At 41.8% G+C, this 21,748-nt stretch overlaps 1 protein-coding gene across 1 annotated transcript in view; it reads left to right on the top strand.

Annotated features, from left to right (window-relative positions):
* HGFAC (HGF activator) overlaps nucleotides 1-21,748 on the top strand; it is a 58,262-nt gene that overhangs the window by 13,199 nt on the left and 23,315 nt on the right. The window contains exons 2-9 of the mRNA XM_082050711.1: nucleotides 2,749-2,870; nucleotides 4,445-4,499; nucleotides 6,331-6,427; nucleotides 11,977-12,050; nucleotides 16,259-16,513; nucleotides 16,732-16,845; nucleotides 17,901-18,032; nucleotides 19,427-19,537. Of these exons, the coding sequence (XP_081906837.1) occupies nucleotides 2,793-2,870; nucleotides 4,445-4,499; nucleotides 6,331-6,427; nucleotides 11,977-12,050; nucleotides 16,259-16,513; nucleotides 16,732-16,845; nucleotides 17,901-18,032; nucleotides 19,427-19,537 (916 nt within the window). The 5' untranslated portion in view covers nucleotides 2,749-2,792. The remainder of the gene's footprint in view (nucleotides 1-2,748; nucleotides 2,871-4,444; nucleotides 4,500-6,330; nucleotides 6,428-11,976; nucleotides 12,051-16,258; nucleotides 16,514-16,731; nucleotides 16,846-17,900; nucleotides 18,033-19,426; nucleotides 19,538-21,748) is intronic.

The following is a 21,748-nucleotide window of genomic DNA, read 5'->3' as shown; positions in this document are numbered from 1 at the left end:
TCCCGTAAACTGTCTGAGCACCAGTGATTGCGGCACTGGTGTACATGAGCAAATAAAAAAGGCTATGGTCGCTGAAAGTCCCTAAGCTCTCTGCTGCTTATTTTATCCCTGTTTTTATTATCTTCACATTGGAAGCTCTGTGCATCTGGATTCTTGATGGAGAGGCTGTGGATTCAGGCATGAGCACATGTGAGGGGAAGGGATGGCCTCCCTGCTTGGTGCCTCTCTGCCTTTGGGGTCATTCCCAGCTCACTCAGCATCGTGCTGCTCAATGGCTCTATGTGGAATGGCATAAAACCAGACCAGTGTAAGAGATTCATGTATCCCAGCTCTCCTTGCCCTGGTTTGTTCCCAGCCTGTCCCTCCATGCACACTTCTTTTGCTGCTCATGGCTGAAAGATTCACATGATGACACACACATGTATCTGCAGACCTTATCCTTCACCCTTATGAACTCCAAAGTGTCCAAAGGCCTGTGAGGTTTATAAGGATTCAGCATCAAAACTGAATCTTCAGTTTTTTGAGTATTTTCTTGCCAATGAGATACAAAGTTTCTCCAAAAAGTATATGGCATACTTAATTTTCACTGATTCTAGGAAAAGCCTGATGAAGGCAAACAGACTTTCATATCATTATAAATAGCTGCAAGCGTCACTGATCATTTAACATAATTTACAAAAAAACCTCTCGAATTCTGCCTTTTCTTTATGGCCATAAGGCCTGTTCAGACACCTCACTGCTGAACCAATGGAGGCAGTGTATATGCATTAATAGTAGTTAGGGTTTTTTAATGATTCATATCTGTCTGAACCCTGAAATCACTGGTTGTTATTCAGTTCTTACTCAGGGGTAATTCCCATCATATGGTGGTGCTCCTCTGGCAGCTGTTGTCACTCCTGGCTTTGATGTCTTTTCCTTTTGCTTTGTGCCAGCACAATCCTATCAGCTAAAGTGGCTCCTGGTGTTGGTGCTTCTTCCTTTTTCTCATATTGAGGAATCAGAAAGACACTCTGCAACTCTTGTTTGTAATTTGATGTTTCTGGTCTTGGAAGTGATTTTTTTTTTTCCTTTTTATCTGGAAATGTATGGAAGAGGGTATTTCCACAACTTTAAAGAAGTATCTTGTCCCTCCCCTTGCTGTCTAGTCCTTGCTACCTCAATCTTCTGTTTTTGCATAGCTCTCAGGAACTCTCAATGGAATAGCAGCTAATGGCACCTTTTCTGTGGGGGAGGATTTTGTTTGTCTGTTTGTTTTGCTTTTTCTTTCTTTGTACAATTTCAGTAGCCTGGATGGTAAGCAGATGTCTACAAACCATTGTGTAGGGACTAGTAGTTTAAAGCCTGGTGGCCTAAGTCACAAATGAAGGTAGGAATTGGAAATCTATGTTCCAGCTTTGCCAGCTGTCCCCAGGTAGGTCAGACTGTACATCCTATTTCCATGTTTGAAATGAGTGTATATAAGATAGATCCATTCCACAAGTCTATTCTGAAGCTTTAGTTATTTCAGATCTTTAGACAACAAAAAATGCATAGAGGCAAAGAATTTTTTACTCCTTGTTTGCCCTTTGCTGACTTCTGCGAAGAAAATTCCAAATTTGCCTGGTTCCTGCTCTTCCAAGCCTTGCTGACAGTAAGAAGGTTTCGTCCATAAACCTATGCATGCACAACTGTACTAACAAGAACCATTACTGTGACAACAGACACAATGATGTGATAGCATAGCCTGTGGAAATCCCCTCCAACATTATAAACCTTCATGGAGAAATTGTCTCCCCGCTGTGTTGCTTGGACCCTACTGCTCCGGTGTTCTTGGGTTAAAAACAACAGCAAGAAATTAAATCCCTTCCATAGCTGTGCTGGTAAAACTTCAAAGGGTAGAGCACAAGTTAAGCAAGGACTATGATATTCTTTCTGGCTCTGGGGATTTTGGGTGTGAAGAGGTGTGGTCCCTGACTGACAGGACATGGCTGGCAAAAGCCTCAAGAACAGGCACACTTGTACCAGCCAAACCTGTGGATTCTGGTTGTGAGGTGAGGTGGGGCTCAAACACACTCCACTGGTGAAATCTCAGTTTTAGCAATACCCTCTGCAGCCCTGTTAGAAATGCTTCTGCAGTGCAGTTGTCTCAGCCAAGCACTCGTAAGACAGAGATGGCTTTGCTCGGGTGGCTGCAGGACGGAGTTTTTGGTACATTAAATGTTTTGTCAGATTAATGGCTATTATTTCCTTTCTCTTTAATTTTGCCAATCTGTTGCTGAAAGGCTGCTATTGTAAGTCATGGCTGGGCAGGTAACCATCTGTTAATGAGTAATTCATGTGTCTGATATCAGCATTGATCTGGTCCATATTTTGCAATGTAATGTCATCTCCTGAGTGGGTTTGGTTGGAGATCCTTGTTATTGCTATGCCATGCTTTTAATTAGCTCCTGAAGGGAAAGAGATGGGAAACATCTTGAATGTAAATCATCTCTGATCACAGACAACATTCAATCAGCTCCTCTGGAGGTGCTCTTAAATGCTTGTGGAGTACACCAGTGGTCATCTCTGAGTGTCAAGCACTTTGTAAACTCTTCACTCCCTGTGGTTTGGGGGGAGTATCTCGCTACCTGGCATTACCATCTACCCACAGAGACATTAATGATTAACAATGATAACAGCTGTGCTTACTTAGAAAACTAAAATACCCTAAAGTCAAGTAAATCACAGTCCCTTGCGAAAGCTCGTTGCTGATTCACCCTCCTATTTCAGCCAAGCCCTGGAAGTTTCCCTCTGCGAGGCAAAACCTTTGTGAGATGAGAGCAAAGATGAAAGTCTGTGCTCCTTTCGCTGTTGTCTTGGCTCTGACTCTGAGCAGTGACTGTGCAAGGATGGTAAGTCTGATTCTTCTGTGTTGGAGTGGTGGATCACCTGTGTGCTGGCTGGCAGGACAGTGTTGCCTTGGGGGTTGGATGAGTGAAGCCGATGACTAGACTGAAAGGAAGAGCGCTTCAAATGAAAAACAAAAGGAATTTGCTAGGTGAAGCCTCACAGCAGCGCTGACTAAGTGGGGGACCTGTAGGACACCTGGTCCCATATGTATCTTAATTTAAAGAAATTGCTTACATCCATGCCCTGCTAGGGAGAAAGAATGAGAGGGGAGGAAGGACAACAAAAACTGAAATACTTTGAAAATGCATCTCAGAAATGTGTTGACACAAGCAGGTACCTACAGTAGCATAGAGTGCTACCCTGTCAGGCGTTACTGCTACCTGGTAACTGAACAGGCCAGCTTAGGTAACCATCTCCTTCTTCTCAAACTTCTCCCTGTTTTCATGCCATGGCCTTCAGCATTTTCATCATGTGCTTTGTGTTTTGTGGTTTTTGTTGGTTTGTTTTGGTTTGGTTTTTTGGGGGGTGGGGATAAGTCTATACAGCAGCTGCAGTGCTGCTGAGCATGGCTGTTGACAATTTGACTTTACTAGTTTGCTTAAACCCAGTCATGGCCTGGCATACATCATGGACTAGCAGAGCAACCAATAGCCTGAACCCCCAGCTGTGTGGCTTTATGATTAACCTTATTTCACTAGCTAGGTTAAAACCAGCTCAAATATACTTAAGCGATCCTAGTTATCCAAGTGAAGTACACAAGTAGCTCCTTAGACAATGCAGGTGGGAGCAGAGAGGAATATTCCCAGTGTCCAGGAGAAGTTCAGCCATGGATGAAGCTGTTGGAGACAGTTCAGTGCTGGCAGAGTTGGTGTGGACTGCAAAAACTGTTTCTTTCTTGGAACTGTTCAAACCCTTCCTATACATTTAACAACAACTTTGTCTTATCCATTACTTGTTATGTCCTCTATCCAGTTCTACATCCATAATGTGCTGCTTCCCTGACTGCTTTTGTGATATTTTTATTTTGCTATAGGTCAGCTAAAGTCAGCACCTTTGCTGGCAACAGCACTTTATGTGTATTACTATTTTGAGTTATTTCCTATGACTTAAAATCAGCTCTGCCTGGTGGTCTTTGCTTGCTGATCGGTGGACCCAAATAAAGTAGAGGTTGTTTTTTTAACTAATGCCCTGGGGGTTACAGCTAAATGGCAGGAAAAGTCAAGTGCTAGGATATCATTTGTAACTTTGAACTGGCCCCAGAATGCATATATGGTTCCTTCCCAGAGAAACAGGAGATATGTTCCTTGGCAATAGAAACATATAATGGCGCAGAGCTTCAGCCTCTTTTGTACTGTGCTGGCTTTTCCTCACTTAATAAAGACATTTCACAAGCCAGTGTTTATCTACTCTCTCCAGACTGTGTCCTAGCAAAAATCACATGCAAATAATGAGATCTTTGCAGAAGCACTGGGAGAAACACAATTTCAGGGCACCCTGGAAAGTATGTTTGTCTCTATAGGATGGTTCCCACAGTGAATTTGTGACTCCAATCCACATTCTCTTTTTCTCGTTGTAGCACCACAAATCTGGGGCAGGAAGAGGCTCAAAACATGAGTTCACTCGCCCACAAGGTACAAAGTCAATTCCAGTAGGTTTAATGACAGTAAGAATGATCTGCCTTTCTGTATTCATGCTGTGCAAGTCAGTAGTAAGCCTGTCTTTGTTTCAACATGAATAAGGATTATGGAATGGTTGTGCCAATATTAATTTTTATGTAGAGGGGAATTTGGGATTAGCTCAGGAATCTCAGGTGATTTTCCTTCAGGTGTGGATTAATGGGAAGATGATGATGGGGTTTTAGTTTGTCTGAGCTGGTGTGGTTTATATTCACTCACAACATAGTGCTGCTGAAGATGTGCATCTCCATTTTAATCAGAGCTGCATCTGTCCTCTGACTTTAAAGTACATAAGCTATTTATATATATAGGTTCAATGTCTGCTATGGCCTTTGATTGCTCTGTGGCAGAAGGGTTTGAGTCTCATGCAATTTGCTGGGTTGCATTTGTTTTGGTGGGACCTAAACCATCAGCATCCTGTCTGTTCACAGACATTGCAGACTTCCATTTTTATAGCTTTTGTTGTCCTGTGTTTTTGCTGTTAGGGATTACATGAATTGGGCCATCAGTTGTGCCTTTATAGCTTAGAACAACAAAATTTGGTGGCCTTTGGGATGTAATACATCTTCTGAATGGATGTATTTTCACAACTTTCCCAACTGCTTATAGTGGGAGGTATCAGAGAAGGTAAATATCTGAACATTTGCCCAGTTACTTCAGACAATGAAAATCAGACTTGAAAGAAGGATAGCAGAAGAGCTAGCAGTAGCTATTTCACATTGACAAATAAGGGGACAGTTAGTGCAGATTGAAAGGCTAGGACCACAGGGACAGGTTATTTTTTCCACAGTGCTAATGACTGGCCTCAGCAGCTATTTGGGATGCTGAGTCTGGGCTTGTGAGGGTTAACAGATATCACTAAGGGTGTGCAGGAGCCCCAGCCATCATGGGAGGGGTAAGCTCAGGACAATGAGCCTTAGTACATCCTCATTGAGAAATGGAAACGTGCTGTGCACCCCATTGCTCTCCTATGGCAGTGGTTGGCTTCCCATTCACACTCCCAGCTCTCAAAACTGATTGCTTTTAGTGTAGTGGTTAAATAAGCTCTGATAAGTTTTGTGGTTGTGGTTTCCTGCCCCCTCCCTGGCCCCCCTTTTAATTTTTTTTTTCTTATTATTTTTGGTTTCCTTCATTCTGAAGACTAATCTTGGAGGATTTTTTTCTGCTAGACTCCCACTAGCCCTCCTTAGACTTCCACCACCCTTCCTTAGACTCCCATCACTGATGTGGCTAATATAAACTTGCCAGTCCCATTAATTTCTCCCCATTTGCAAGGAATCTGCTTATCCCAAAGGGAAGGTGTTACGATCAAAATTATTTGTAATTTCCACCAGTCTTTAAAACCTCCTTTCTTCTGACTGTTTCTATTTCAGCTTGTGCTATCTGGTGGCTTAATTGTTTTAAACAGATGTTATGACGTGATATGGAGCCTGAAAGGATACTACTTCAGAAATCAATTTAATATGCTATTATAATACTACATAATTAGAAATTATAATTGCAATTAATGAATATAATTGGCATTTGCTGTACCAGAAATTGCAATATATTTTGAGCTGAAGCCATCCGTGATCTTTATTCTACCACACAGCCCATTAAACTTTGTTGATTCAGTCATTACATAGGATTATAAGCCTCTTTTATGCATTGTAAGTTACAGAGACATAGAGTCCAGCTGAAAAACCTGAAGATATCTATCTTCATAATTTCATATAATAACATATAATGCATTTACCTGTGAGTTGGATTTCAGCTACATGATGAGCTCTTTATTCTTGTATTTCAGTGTTTACAGAAGATGGAAATTTATGCAAATTTCCTTTCCGGTATGGTGGAAGGTTTTATCACTCGTGTTTATCAAATTTATTTTCCCGAAAGAAATGGTAAGTTAACAGTGCTCATAAATGAAAACAGCCATGAAATGAAAATGTCATCCTTTTAGTGCTTTAACCTTGTTTTTAGAATTGTTAACTTGGGCTTGATATCGTATCCAAGGAGACCCATGCAGTTCTCCTGCTTGTAGTCATGACCTCAGATCAATACTTGTGCTCAGAGGAGAGGGAGCCCAGGTGTGAGGTCTCCAGGACCACAAAAAACACAAGAACTGCAGAAATGTTTCCTCCTTGGCCTTCTTATTGGAATTCCGACTTACAGGAGTGGCAAGAGCTTGTGCAGAAAGGGGAGGACTGATGGGATGACCTCATAGAAACCTTCTGCTGAGGGAGAAAAGAGAGATACAGACACCTGTAAGAGACGACACTCCGTTAAGAAACTGTTTGATTTTTGTGGGCCATACTTGAACTGCAACAGAGAACATACGATTTCTGAGGACAGTGGAAAGTGTTGGTTTTGTTTGTTTGTTTTTCTCCTTCTCCACATCTCTAATTTCTATCTAGATTGGCACCAGGCCCTTTTTGGACAGTGCAGTAGTAAGAGGTGAGGTATTGCTCCTGTTTGTGCGGTAATGATTTATTCTACTAGTGTGTTTAAGTACAGGTCTCCTTATTTTGGGCAAAGGTTATTTTTTGACATATGTGGAAGTTGTTAAGGCATTCATTATTAATTTTGAGGTAGGGACAGTCAGGTGGGAACCCTACTGCATCAAGAGCTGAATAAACAAGACTAACTTTGTAGGCAAACTTATCTCATATGTGTATATTAACAAAGTCAAAAGCAAAATATGGGTACCAGTAATGTGTGCACAGATGAGCTATGTGAAAGGCACATACTTGCATGTTTGCAGGGTGTAGATAACAAATTTTATTTTACTCACCCATGCCGGGCAGAATTCTGATTTTTTTACACTAGGCTGTCTAATTTTTTTGTGATCTGTATCATCTTTCTGACAGCATATCTAAGTGTAAGCGCTCGTGCAACGTAAACACAACACATACCTTCTCACACAAATAGACACAGAGCTTCAGGCTAGGAGACTACTTCTGAATTGCCCCAACACCCATAGATACAATCCAGATAGGAAAAAGAAAAGCCTCAAGGAAACAAGAATTCAAGAATATCTCAAGTAAGGGAACTGGAATAATTTTTGAGTTTGAACACAGTCTTTGATGAACTGTAGCCACAATGAGTTTGGCCTTTATGCCCACTTAATTTCATACAATGCTTAAGATGGATCATGACACTCTGTGTATTTGTTTTCAGTCAGGCCACAGAAATGGAAAACCCCATGAATGGATGGGATCCGAGGTTAGAGCACACTTTAGAGCTGACCTTGGACAACTTGCTCTTATGCTTTCAATTTTTTAAAAGTAGTTTACAAGCAGGGAGATGAGGAGGAAGACACATGGAGCTGTTTGGATTTGATAGGCCATTTCACCTCATGGCTGACCTTCTGGCCAGTGTTCACTGTTCTTTCATAAGCTAAAAGCAACCCAATGTGTGACTTCAGACACAGAGGTGCTGGGAAAAGAGCCATGAGAAGCAGTGGGGAAACCTGCTCTGTGCATTTTTGTGTGACTTGAGCCTAGCCCAGGCTGGACTGACGCTGAATAACTGATCCCAGGGGACCTGGCAAGAAGCAGGTGAGGGCAAGGTTTGTGTCCTTCCTCCCTGCTTGACTGCGAGCTGCTAGTAACAACGGAGATGATGGGAGGTTGGATGTAACCTGCACCTTTGGGGACAAATGCAAGGAGCCTAGGCCAAGAGAGTGCTGGATTATGCACTTAATGAGTCCATGTCCTTAGTCCTCAAATCATACTTTAAGACAAGATCACAGGCAGGACTCTAGTGTGTGCCAAAGCCTGCTCCAATTTGCTTTAATTTTGTTATATGTTTTCCCATACTACATACGACACAGATATTGTATGCTAGACCATAAAATTAAGTTCAACAAAAAGATAGTCCTCCTACAGAAAGCATTTAAGAACAGTCTCTATCTTAATACAAAGCTGGATATCTCATTTATGAAAGCTACTGTGTTGATTGAAAAGGCTAAATGTGGAAGTCAACCAAACATGACCTTGTCCATTTGTAACATTAAATGCTTCAACATACATCAGAGTCCTGACCACAGAAACCTCTTACTACTTACTCTGAGAGCAACAAACAAGTTGTATCTTTATAAATATTTATCAAAAACACAGGAAACAATACAAAATAATTGCAGTAGTCAAATAACAATCTTCCTTTAACAGTATCTGGTATTGAATTTCCCTTTAATTATAATCTGTTTTCACAGATAAACTACTATTTAGAGGCCTCTTACTAGGTACAAGGATGTCGTGTAAATTTGCCTTTTGTGTTGAAGAGAAAAAATGAGCTGGAACTGTTGCTAAAGATCATTGATACCTCCAGAAAGACAAAACAGTGTAGGGACAGAGAAAATGGGGGTGCAACAAACACCCGTGAGAGCAAATGGGGAGGCTGGTCTGAATTGCGACCAAGCTGTGACTGCAGGGATGCTGCCAGTGCCCTGCCCCTGTGTCCCATGGTGGGATGGGTTCCCTTGAGATCCTGCTCAAGGGGAATGGCTGGAGAAGATTTTGGCTCAAATTTTAGCTGTGACTGGGAAGGTGTTGATATACACCCTGGAGAAGCCTTGTCCTGTGCTCAAGTAGTGGATGTGTGGGTCCCCATTGTGCCAGGTTGCAAGGAGGGGTGGACTTAGGTCTGCATAGGAAGGGCATGATCTTATCCTCTTCTCTGGAAACAGTAGGATTTGATACTTTACCACAGACTGGAAACAGTGCAAAGAAGGGTTTATTCTGGGCTAGCTGGATTACAAGCTGGAAAGTTTATGCTAGTCCTGGAAAGGAGAAGGACATGTGGGGTGAGCCAGGAGATACCAGGCATCAGGCTCTGGAGTTCGCTGCTGCTGCTGGTGGCTGCTTTGGTGTTGTCAGGCAAAGTCTGGGCATCGCTCTTGGTCAGGACAGCACCTAAAAAAGTCTGAGGGAACTTCCAGGCCTTGAACACGGTGACAAGAGCGGATATGATGGTGGAGCTCTTTGCTTCCACCAGTCTGGCTCTGGCCTGTGGCTTCACTTGCTTTCCAGAATGTCGTCTTATTAAAGCTCCCAAAATGCTTCTCATGGGTAAATGGCTTTCCATTTATCCTGTCTACCAGTTAGGCCTCGTCTGTGGTACACCATTTTTCCTGTCCATTTCAGTGTTTTTTATGATACCACACATGGCTTTAAAAATGTTGTTTAAATCAGTTCCTAGAAGTGGACTTCTCTGGTGTAATTAATTCAGTATTCGTGTGCTTAAATTTTTGCTTTTTTATTGAAAATGTGATGTGACAGGCTAATGTAAAGACATTATCTCATAAATTAAGGGAGTAGGCCCATTTACAAGTAACAGCAAGGAAAAATAAGCCTGTTTGGTTGGTCTGGCTGCTGGAGGTAACATCCCATGAGACTGATATGTCATCAAGTTTTTGGTAAGCCTTCCAGCAAAGAAGAGATTTTAAAAAGAGGGAGATTAGTTAAGTAGCTTTGAGAATGTGCTGAGCCTCTCCCAGACAGTGAGAGATACGTGGCAGAAAATATAAAAGAATTATGTGAATGTGCAAGAAGTCGACACTGAGGAGGCATCGCAGGGGAGGACTGGCCTCCTCGTAGTCACTGTGAGGAGACAGGGAAGGAGGGGGCTGGTTGTGAAGACCACTGGGTGGGAGGACCAGAAGGTTGTGGAAAGCTGGTGCAAGAAGCCTCTGTCAGGGTCTCTGATTGCAAAAGAGACATTTAAGAGGGGAAAAATTGAATTCTCCATTTGCTTACAACTTGGCTGCTGCTGGACAAACTCCAGAGACTGTTAATTTGCATATAAATAAGTTTTTTCCCCCTAATGATCAGAGTTTGCGTGAATTCTTTAGATGTATATGGAGCCCTTTCTGGTTGCTTCTCCCGTGCTGCTCAGTGTAATGTCGCTCTGCTGAAACAATCATTAAGTCAGTCAGAAAAATTTGGATTCTTCTTCCCCATCATGGCCGGCATAGATGAAGTGTTCAGCCAGAGATGGTTTTGCCAACAATGGCACAAACACTGCACTGCTGAGAACCATTTTCGACTTACTCCTCACCTTAATTCTCATGAGTATTTGACCATCCTTTAAAAATCCATGTTCTACTTCGTACCAAAGGAGCACAAAGAAATTTCCATTAACTCCCAGCATTCCATTAACTCCTTAATGCCAGTGAGAAAGCAGCCTCTTTCAGATCGTGTCAAGTTAATCTGCACCAGACTACCAAGCACCTTTCTTTTTGTGCTCCTTATATAATTGAGGTCACAAAACTTAATATGCATGGCCTATTCAAATGCTCCATAGGAATGAAAGCATTTTAAATACCACATAGCATCTAATTAAGAAGCAAAATAGGGCAGTTAAAATGGTAGACATGCTCTACAATAAAATTTCAATCTAGCTTGTGACTTCTTGGGGTAGAAAAATATCTGATAACACAACTGTTCAAGGTATGATAAAAACATGCATAAAATAGATTATCAGGCTCATTCAATAAAGCAAACTTCAGTTTCTTCCAATGCCATATAATCACCCATTTTCCTGTGTAGAGGCAGCTGATACTTATTATGCTGCATAAGAGCTGGTTAGGGAGGATGTTTTGGTAGATGGTGTGTTGGGATAGGACATGGACCTCCAAGGTTCAACCTTGCTTCAGTCACACACTCCCTGTGTGGCCTTGGGGAAGCATCTGTCTACCTCTGCAAATAGAGAATGGCAGCTTAATGCTCCTTGGTATGCTGTAAGCCTTGGAGATAACAGACCGATGAGGGTAGGGAAATGTGTGGATAAAACAGTTGTCAAAGTAGGATTCCCACAGGTGACATGGTGTGCAGGATTCAGGATTCAGCCTGCTGCTCTGCAAAAAAGAGAGGTTTTATCTGTGTGTTTGGAAATCACCCCCATGCCAGCAATTTCCTCATTTCATCTGTCATGTTAAAAAATAGAAATGCTTTAAGGGAACTGAGTGCAAAATAGGTTTGCCACTAAAAGCCAGGAAAAATTCCCTCTGTGGACAGTCTCCTGCCTCCACAGATTATTAAAATAACTGACAGGCATAAAAAGTGGGTTGGGTTCTGTTTTGCATGTTTTGTAATTATAAAGGAGACATAATTTATTTGCTTTGGTTTTGGTTTTTATTTACGCCTTTCATTTTCTAATCTTAAAAATAGAAAGAAAGTTGGGTTTTTGTGGAGGATTTGTCGGACATCTCAGATCCTACTTCCACATCTCATTCTTAATCTATATTTATTTTGAGAGAAATGCAGTAGAGCATCTTTAACAAAAGAAAGCATATTTTTCCTCTGGTGTTAAGAGAGTTTGAATGAAACACACACTAGTTTGGAAAAAAAAAAAAAAATCTATGTTACCAAAGAGTGAAGGCCACATTGTTTCAGTGCAAACATCCAGGTTGTTTAAACCTGCACTAAACTGAATGTTTAATTCTTTTCAGGTGCTCAACAACACATAACTACGACCGGGACAGGAGATGGGGACATTGCGCTTCCTTGCCTAAAGACCACTCAGGTAAGGTGGGCCACTGCTGATTTGCTCCAGGTACTTGGCTCCTCCTTTGCCACTTGCACTAAGGAAGAACGGTGCCTTCAGTGCTACTTGGTGTACACAGAACCAGCCTTCACATTAGCTGTTTCTGGGATCTCTCTGTGGCTCTCTATAATCACAGCATTAGACTGCGAATATCACACAGTCTTTAATTCACTCTCTGTTGACTAATTTGAAGCCATGGCGAAGAATTATGATAATGCCAACATGGAAATCTGAACTCCTGCTGGAGCTGAGGGCACAGAGGCATTTGCCTTCTCCTCCCTTGTGGCTTGGATGTGCCTTCGAGTTTTCTCCTCATTTAATCAGCTACATTTTCTGTCTTTTTGACCAGTTAATTTTTTAGAAGGTACAGCACATGGCCATCACTTACAGCTGTCCTTCCTCAAGACCTCAGGCTAAAAGTCAGGCCTTCAAAACCTGACTTACTTGAGAATTGGGCTGTGTCAGAGAAGACAAGAGGACAGACTCTTGTTGGAGTATTAGGGGAAAAAGAAAGGGTTACTTAGCTGAGCAGTACTACTGCTTTGTGTGGATCACAGCTCACCACTGCTACAACTACCTCATTGTGAAAGTCTGTCTAAAACGGGAAGCCAAGGTCTGTGGCAAACTCTCCTTTCTATATAAATCACTTTTAATTGACACACTGGGTGAAAGCACCATGTCGCAGGCAGTTCAGTGGGGAGCATGCATCCCTCTCCCCAGTACTGCCTCGATGGCTGGACCTTGATTATCTCTCTCTCCTCAGCTCCACGTTTCATCAGCTGGATGCCGGAGGATCTCATTTTATAAGGAACATATGTATCTAATTCTCAATTTATACAGCGACAGACCAGCATTGAAAAATCAGGTGTTTCACTGATCTGACTTGATGCCTCTTGAGTTTTTTTTTTGGATCTGCGCCTAGATGTTGATCATCTTCCTCTTTTCTCCTTTGCAATATTTTCAAATGTGATCTGTCTTGTTTAGTCTGCAGGATATGACCAGATGCCCTTAGATGTTTGCTTCCCACTTTCAAATGAAGGAGAAACTCATTTTCCACCATCCCCTGGCAGGGAATTCTCTGTCAGGAGTCTCATCGCCAAGCTGATTGCAGTCTACCAGAGCACTTGAAAAGCCAGTGTTAGCTGAATCACACTGACAGTCTAAAATTAAGCAGTATACAGCATCATCCTTTTAAACTTAACAACTTTAAATTCTTTTCCAGCCTGGTTTTAAAACAGATTAACAAGAGATCAGAGACAAATGACCTAACCCTCAAACAAGCAGCAATGCATGTACCTTTGTAATGCAAGTATGTCAGGCATGAACATAGACTTTATAGACAGTTCATGTTTACAAGAGTCAAGTTATGAAGGCTGCATGCACTTATTCACGAGTGCCCTCCCAAAGCTTAAAATGTTGGAAACTGTAGCTCGTGACTGCTTTAATCCACTGTTGAAACACTGACTGTTTTGGGGCTTGCTGGCTTATTTTTGCCTGTTACCCTCCACAGTGTTGGATAGGATGGCTTACAACAAGAAAGCCCCCTTGTCTGCCTGCCCCTTGAGGAAGGGTATCACTGTTGATACATCCTAATGCCAGAGAGGGTTTGCCCTGGCTGCTTTTTTTTGCAGAAAAATAAAGAGATGTATGTGTGAGAGAGGAAAGGAAACAGAAAACAGGATGGGTAGCTGGAAGAGATCACTGCTGGCTATTGCAAAGTAAAGTATTTCTGAAAGCATTAGGAATTGTGCAAAATTAAACTAAAATGTCTTTAGCTGTTCATTTATTTATAAACATAAGTCTACTTTACTTTTTAAGCAGCAAGTGTTTGTACTTGGGAAAATGTTTAACAAATCAATCAGCCACAGCTTAAAGAGAAAAGTTTTATTGTGAGGTTGAAAGGAAGGAGTGGCATAGTGGCTGAAGGGAATTTCAAGCAAATGGGAGGAAAGTTTGCTCCTGGGGAAGTTAGGAAGAAAGAAGCAGTCAAACTGAATCATGTTGATCTTTAAAGTATGGAAAAATATACAATTTTGTTGGGAAAAAACCCCCACCAAAATATTAAACATTTGGGGGATTCTCAACCACTTTATAGACACTTGTAAAACAAGAAAAAAAAGAATTTTTGGGGAGAGAGTGTATCCTTTGGCCATGAGAGAGTGGTGAGGAATCTGTGAACTGGGTTGGGGAAGGAGCTGGTTGAAAGCAAAGGCTGAAGCGTGAGTTCACTCCAGGCCAAGAATACTATGTGTACCTGGGGAGTTGACCTGAAGCCACTGGAGCTGCTTACAACTTAGTGTTAAGCAAGTGTTGGAGGCATTGATCCAGAAAAGTACATCTGCTGACTTCAAGAGAAAGTTTAATCAAAAAGTGTTTATTTTCAGGATGAAGTGAAGCTCAGGTATGAAGGCTCTGCTGGAGTGGGATGTTAGTACTGCACTGTACAGAGCCAGAGCTCTCCATAACAACACCCAAGGTGCTTGTTCAAACCCCTCCTGAAATCCACAGGAGCTTTATCGCTGCCTTCAGATTTCCACAGGATCCTCCACTCCTGCCCAGGAGATCTCTGTGGAGACTGTGTGTAGTATCTGCCCAATGTGACCCCTTCACACATATGGGCCAACTGCACAGTGAACATGTAGTTCATATATATTTACATTTATATGCATAAAAGTTCAATGACTCTATGTGTGGGACTTCCAGATCTTGGGCAGTGTGTTAGGACTACTGCTCTGAATGTCTGGAAACCTTGGACAAATGGCCAGAACCCCAGACTTGGGAGAAAAGTGCCAGACAGTGTGGTTTTTAAGAGAAGTTTGGACTGATATGGAAAGAAGAAGTGGGGTAGTGTGGGCTGTGCAGGCAGGAGGAAGAGGCATCACCCCAACAGGCACTCTGGGGAAGAGCAGTCCCTGTTCTGGGAAAAGTGGGTGACAGAAACAGAAAGTTTTTGTGATAAGATATGGGTAGAAAGGCAACACAATTCTACTGCTCTTTCAGCAGAGCCTCAGAGATGAACCTGAAGTCAAGGTGAATGCAAGCAGGCATGGAGTATTTTACCCATGAGGGTGGGGAGATACTGCTGGGTGGCTTTAGACACCAGCGGAGCAGGGAGGGACTTGGCACTTCCCAGTTAATGGATAATTAATGATGGGCAGGATTCTTTACAGGGAGATGTGGAATGCCCATGTGCTTATGAGTAGAAGTTGTTCCTGGACTTCAAGGGCGGTGGATAGGGATGCAGAATACCCTGGGGAAGTCAAGCTGGAGAGACGGGTGGGATTCAGTGAGGGAAAAAAAACGGAGGCCTGGAAGTAGTCTTGCAGATTTAATGAGTGTACTCAATAAATTACTTGAGCACTACTGTACCAGAAGATAGTCTGGAGATAAAGTTATGGTTTAGATGTGATGGGAATAGGAAATACAGGACTTTCCTTTGAGGAAACATTACATCACTAAAAGTTTCATAACTATCAAACTGCAATAACAGTAGAAACATTGCTGCCTTTACTTGCTTTCCCTTGATGTTATCCTGGAGTGAAACTATCAGTGAATACACCCAGGCCTGCTATCTGATCTCAATTACATCACTCTCTTCTGAAGTAAATATTTTGATCTGTGCAGGGAAACCTTCATATTTACGCTGCTGTAGCAAAGTTCAGGATATACCTTTTGTGCTTTGATTCAGTTCTATATGTATGTGTCTGTGTTTCTATATGTTGCATCCCATGCTTAGGACCACACACTCTAGCACCTGGATTCAGTAACTCTACAGTTGCCCTTGAGGAGTCTGACTAGCATTGAAAGGGAGAATTTGAATGCAGACAAGTTGCTGGGCCAGCTCTGTAGAGGGTGTAAAATGTGATGTTGTTTGACTTCAGTGGAGATCTACTCCTTAACACTGCCTGAAATCAGGAATGTCAGATGGCCAGCAAGACTCTGACAACTTTTGCATTGCACGTTGCCAAGTAAAGCTTCCATTGTAGGAGTTAGAGGGTTGCACTGGCAAACCCTCTCCCTCTCCTCTCTCTTTCCTCTTCTTCTCCTCCCATGATTTAGAAAATTCCTTAAAAAACAGAGATACATTAGACTGGTCCAGTTTAATCTTGCTTGGCCTGATTTACTGGGATGTGCCCTCATTCTGCTTTTATTTGTTTTCCTTTCTTCCACCTATCCATTCGTTTTAGACATAACCCAAAAATCCACAGCAAATTCTTCTGTCGAGGATTGTCTTTGGTGTAACTGGAAAGAGAGAAGCACAGCTCCGGTCACTGATGTTGGAAGGCGAGGTGTGCAGGGCAGTAACCCTGGCAGAGGCATTGCTGCAGCCTTCCCTCCCCAGTGTAAAGGCACAGCTCCATCTTGTGGGCATTTGTCCCATCTTCTTCCTCACCACCGCTCTGGCAACTTCACCCGTGCCCGGACCTACCACCTTTGGACAAGTTACTCTATACGGTTTTTAAAAGCTGGATAAATGTAGCTGTACAGCTGGAAACAAACCCAATGTAAATTGGTTGGATAAACACTGTTTTAGATTAATAGGTGGTATTACACCCATCGTGTATTGAACGAAAATGGTTCATGTAACCAAAATGACACCTAACACAACAAAACATGGCTTGTCTGGCACCTGTTAACAACAGCTTCTTACATGGTCTAGATCACTGTGCAAACAACCCTTGCCAGAATGGAGGGACCTGTTCTCTTGCTCATGGCCATAGGATGTACCACTGTACCTGTCCCGAGGAATTCACGGGCGAGGCCTGTCAGATGAGTAAGTATCTTCTTCCGTGAATGTTACAACATGAAATACAAACAGTAAGTAGATCTCATTAATGTTTGATTAATGAAAAGGTAGTGCTGTTGTGATGGGAGAGACCCCTGCAGCATGAATGTTTGTGTAGGCGGATTTCCAGATGGTTATGACAGACAATCCATTACTGACAGGGCAGCTGAAATTAGCACAATTATAGAGATATAACACACAAAGAGCCCCTTCCTCTCCCTATGCTGTTTTTAAGATTTAAATATCCCTTATGTGGTTAGAAACTACTAATAATATCATCTAGTAGGTATGGCACGGAGACATGAAAAAGCAACAAAATTTCCAGTGATGCCTTATTCCTTATGTATATGCATACAGGGCTCCATTACGACTTTTCCTGCAAAGTCAGCTTTGCACCAGGGCAGCTACTTCACTTTCAGGGTAGTCATTTTCAAAGGAGGAGAGTCAGGCCAAAAGGCTTTTCTTGGGTTATTTTTCCAGTTTTATGGTGGTGTTACTCCCAATTTACTGCATGTCAAGCAAGGAATTAGGCTTTTATGTTGAAGGTTTTCAGTTGTGCTTGCTGTTGTTTAGTGAAGGCTTTTCACAGAATCATCTAGGTTGGAAAAGACCCTCAGGACCATTGAGTTCAACAATTAACCTAACACCACCAAGTCCACCACTAAAAGGTGTTCCCTGCAGCTCTTGGCTTCTCTCCCAACAATAAGCAGAAAGCCTTTTTCAGTCCTGTTGCTCTACTGTCTCCAGCACAGCCCAACAACTGTGGATGATGCAGTAAAGTGGGACAGATGCAAGTATATAGCAAAGATTTGATTTTTTATGTGTTTGCTGAAAGAACTTCTGAAAGGAAGGGCTCAAGTAATGTGGATGCTGTCGTGCTCATAGGGCTTTAGGAGAAAGCCGCCTCTGTCTTGAGCAGGTTATGATGCAGATTGTGGTCCCATTCCTCACAAGAAATAACCTCAGAAAACCTGGATGTTTTTTGTTTGGTTGTTGTTTTGTTGTTTGTTTTGTTGTTGTTGTTGTTTTTTACTATCTTTTAGAGAAATGTTTTGACAACAGTCTCCATGAGTTCTTTGATATGGGCATGAGCTGGGCAAGAGTGCAACAAGGAGCTGTGGAGCAGTGCACGTGCGTGGATGGCCAGATTGAGTGCGAGACTGTCAGACACAAAAGTAAGGCCCTATTTCATATTACAGATATTGGCCTGCATGGTGCGGGGATAAAGGACAGTAAGGATATCAAAGTCAGAATGTGTTATACATAGTAATGCTGCGCTTGCAGCTCATGCACCCTCCCCAAAAAAGAAAACTTCAGCTTTCCATTAGTAAGTAGTAATGCTGACCCAGGAAATCACCTCACTGTGATCATCCTTATTTGAGCAAGCAATTATATACATTAGGCTGAATTTTAGGGACATAGCTCAGTGTTTTCTTTACCAAGGATGCAATCCCGAACTGCAGCATGTAAGAATATGCAACAGATTATATAGTGAAGTGGCAAAATTTCTGACCTTATGAGCTCTTTTCCAAAACTGTAACCTCCCTGAGAGGCACACCCTCCTCTATCTCCCCTGCACACCTACAATTGCTTCATATTGTTGTTTCACCTCTGGGATTTTTTCCCAAGCCTTGCCCACTCTAGAGTTGCCAGCACATAAACTCTACCAACTTCCAGGATCCTATTTGCCCTGCGTCAACTCCAGAGTCCACATGATTTTTGGCCCCACATACCCATTCATGGCTGGGGTGATGCTTATGTTTTGAAGCCTTCTCCTTGTTTTGGGGCTCCCAAATGTTTGACACAGCTGACCAGCTGGCTGCAGGTTGTCTCTTATCTGATGAAGTCAGCACAGCACCTCCCTTTTGGATGGAGAGATGGTGGGAAACAAACCAGTATGCCTCACCTAAATATGTATGTGCTCTGGTATGGCTATTCTGTTATTCAGTCCAGCTGACTTTTACCATGCCCAGACTCCCAGGTAGTTTGCAGTACTGAGTAAGCTTCATGAAAGCCCTTTGAGATAGGTAGGTGCTTTTATTCCCACCTTACAGCACTGGAAACTAAAACATGGAGAGAGTTGGTGGCTTTCTAGGACATTGGGAGTCCATGAGAGAGTTGAGAAATTTGATAGAACTTAATACTTCCCAGTCACAGATCCTAAATATTTAGCCGAGCTCCCTGCTAGATACACTACTACAAATTCTAATACAGCTCAGTGACGAACTTGGAATTGGCAGAACCCTCTATACAGCTAGAAATGCTAATGCCGTCACTAGCACCATTAGTAATAAAGGTCACCACCACCGTTTTGCCCATTGTTCATTGATAACATTTTTCAATAGTTAGGCTGACATTATCCAATAAAAGTGATGAGACAGACCTCAGTGGGCAGAAATTGGGATAGTTTCCTTTTCTTCAATTTGTATCAAGGGTAGGTCTGACATGAGTGAAAAAGAATGAACTTCCACAAAATACATTTTAATGGAGAAGCTGTGCTAAGGTTAAAATAGACCTGCTCTCTTGAACTGTTTGAACCTTTGGGTTGATATTTGGTTTTTGCTTATAGGTTGTGTTCATGATCCTTGCATGAATGGTGGCGAATGTAAAATGGTTACCTTCACTGGGAAAATAGTATGTGACTGCAAAGGAAATTATGCAGGGAAGTATTGCAATATCGGTAAGTAAAGGAACCTACCAGTGAGCAGAGAATTTGGAGTTTTTCCTCTGTGTTGTATTCTGCCTTTGCAGATATTTGTTGTAAAGAGTGAAGAGTCACACCAAGCTAGTATTTAATGTATTCCTCCAGGGTAAAACATTACACACTTTTCACCACTGAGACTCTGATTCTGAAAATATTTGTTCGTGTCCTTAAAGCTATGGAAAATTAAACACAAAACTTTTAAATCCAATTACTCATGCCCGTAAATGCTTCAGTTTTGCAGGATCTATTGCAGAGCTGTACTCTAGTGCAAACGCTTCCCCACAGATCCATGCATCTTATGTTGTCCGCTCGTAAAATAGGGATTTACGCTCTGACAAAATCTAGCAGCTGACTGTATTAACTAGTACTATGTTGTTATGGGAAGCAGACAAAGATAAAATGCACACTTCTTGTTTGGATTACCTTATACTTTAAATTAATAGCATATTTAGCCCAGTATGTCTTGCCTAAAAATCCTTGCTTGCTGATGAGTCAGGGCATAGAAATCTGCTTTTTGGTGCCTACATGTTTGTTCTGTGTTGCTTCTTTTAGATACCACATAGTTTTTTGATATTATTTTTCCCTAGAAGATTTAACATTTCTCACTGCAAGGGTTAAATCTGCTTGTAAAACTTACCTGCATGCTAAATCCTCAAGTTATATCAGCAGCTACTTTTCAAATGAAACAGGTTTTAGGCATAAATTGTAATAGATCTTCAGTCATACCAACCTGTGGTCCCATCAACTCACTGGCTATGTCTTTCTCAGTACCTAAATCCCAGGGCTCATCAAAATTGAAGACAAGACTCCAGGTAGCTCTGGTGGGCACCTAGTTGGTCCAAATGGCTGGTGGGTTAAAGAAACCATGACAATAAAGACTGGAATTGGTATTTGGTATTCTTTTTTTTTTATTTTGGTGGTTAACTGTGTAGCTGTCTACACAAGCTGGGGATAAAAAATCCATTTGGGAGAGCAGCAGTACAGCTGGAATAACAAATAGCAGGAGATAATTGGCAAATTGAATCGTGCATGAACTGGCCATGAACCTTCACCCACCAGGTACTCAATGACTCATGTCAGATCGGCCTGTGACTCCTTTAAGTCTCATCCTAAGGAGTGATATTGTAGCTCTGCTTTTTTGTCCTTTAGTTGCCCTCGGGAGGCTTTTCCCAGGCTTTGTAAATTCTGCTGCATGGCTTCAGGCAAGGGGCAGCTTGTCTTCAAATAAAACTGCTTTTCAAATTCCTGTATCTTTATCAGCTTCTTCTGCCCAAAGCAGCAACACTGTGCATAAAAATCCACCCAGTATGATCTGGATTACAAATATCAGGTTGTCGGTGTTAGAGCTGTAATACTGGTTTCTGTCTGACTACCTTAGAACAAGAAATAAGCAAACGCTCTTTGATTACTTGAAAATAATAAAGCAAACATTTGGTTTGCTAAACAAGTGGCTTTAGATGCTTATAATCCATCTGCGCTTTACCGCCTAACACCCCCACACAAAACGGGTACTGAAGGATTGTGTTTATGTGTCAGGGCCTTGCAAACAAGTATAGAAATGAAAAAACCCTCTTTGCTAGGATTTAGTCATTCTAAATAAATGCAAATAAATCAGTGCTGGGGTCTGTAGACCTGGTTGGATCATCGCATGAGGGCAATGACGTTCTGATGAAAGTGCTGGGAATTTTTGTTCTCAAAGCACATAGAATTGATTTTTAGATATGTGTTGGATTAATTTTTTCTTCAAGCCTTCAATATGATGCTGTGAGCACAGCTGGCTTTTTGTTTGTTTGTTTTCCTTTTTACTGTGTTTTTTATTTTCCCTTGTCTAACAGGACTGAATTGTGAGGTTGCCCTTTAGTCAAAATAGGTCATGGTTATAATGCTTGATCCAGAAGTTACAGTGCCTCCAAAAGGTACTTTATTCTAAATTATTCATTTATAGAGGCAACCTTAAACCCAGGTTGTGATGCAAAAATATATATTTTTTTAATAAAAACCCAATCAATTTAATTAACAGTAAGTACCCCAAAATGTTATTGGGCTGTGATGTGTTTGAGATCTCTCTGATGTCCTCTGCCCTTGACTTCTACAAAGAATAACCAGTCTTCATATGTTTCTAATGGAAAACCGGCTAATTTACCTTCACGTTACACTCACAAATATTAATAAATGGAGTGCTGTCCT

This window comes from Streptopelia decaocto (genome assembly GCF_964273445.1).
Source record: "Streptopelia decaocto genome assembly, chromosome: 4".
In the NCBI taxonomy this organism is placed as follows: domain Eukaryota; kingdom Metazoa; phylum Chordata; class Aves; order Columbiformes; family Columbidae; genus Streptopelia; species Streptopelia decaocto.
This window is presented reverse-complemented; position numbering and strand designations above follow the sequence as displayed.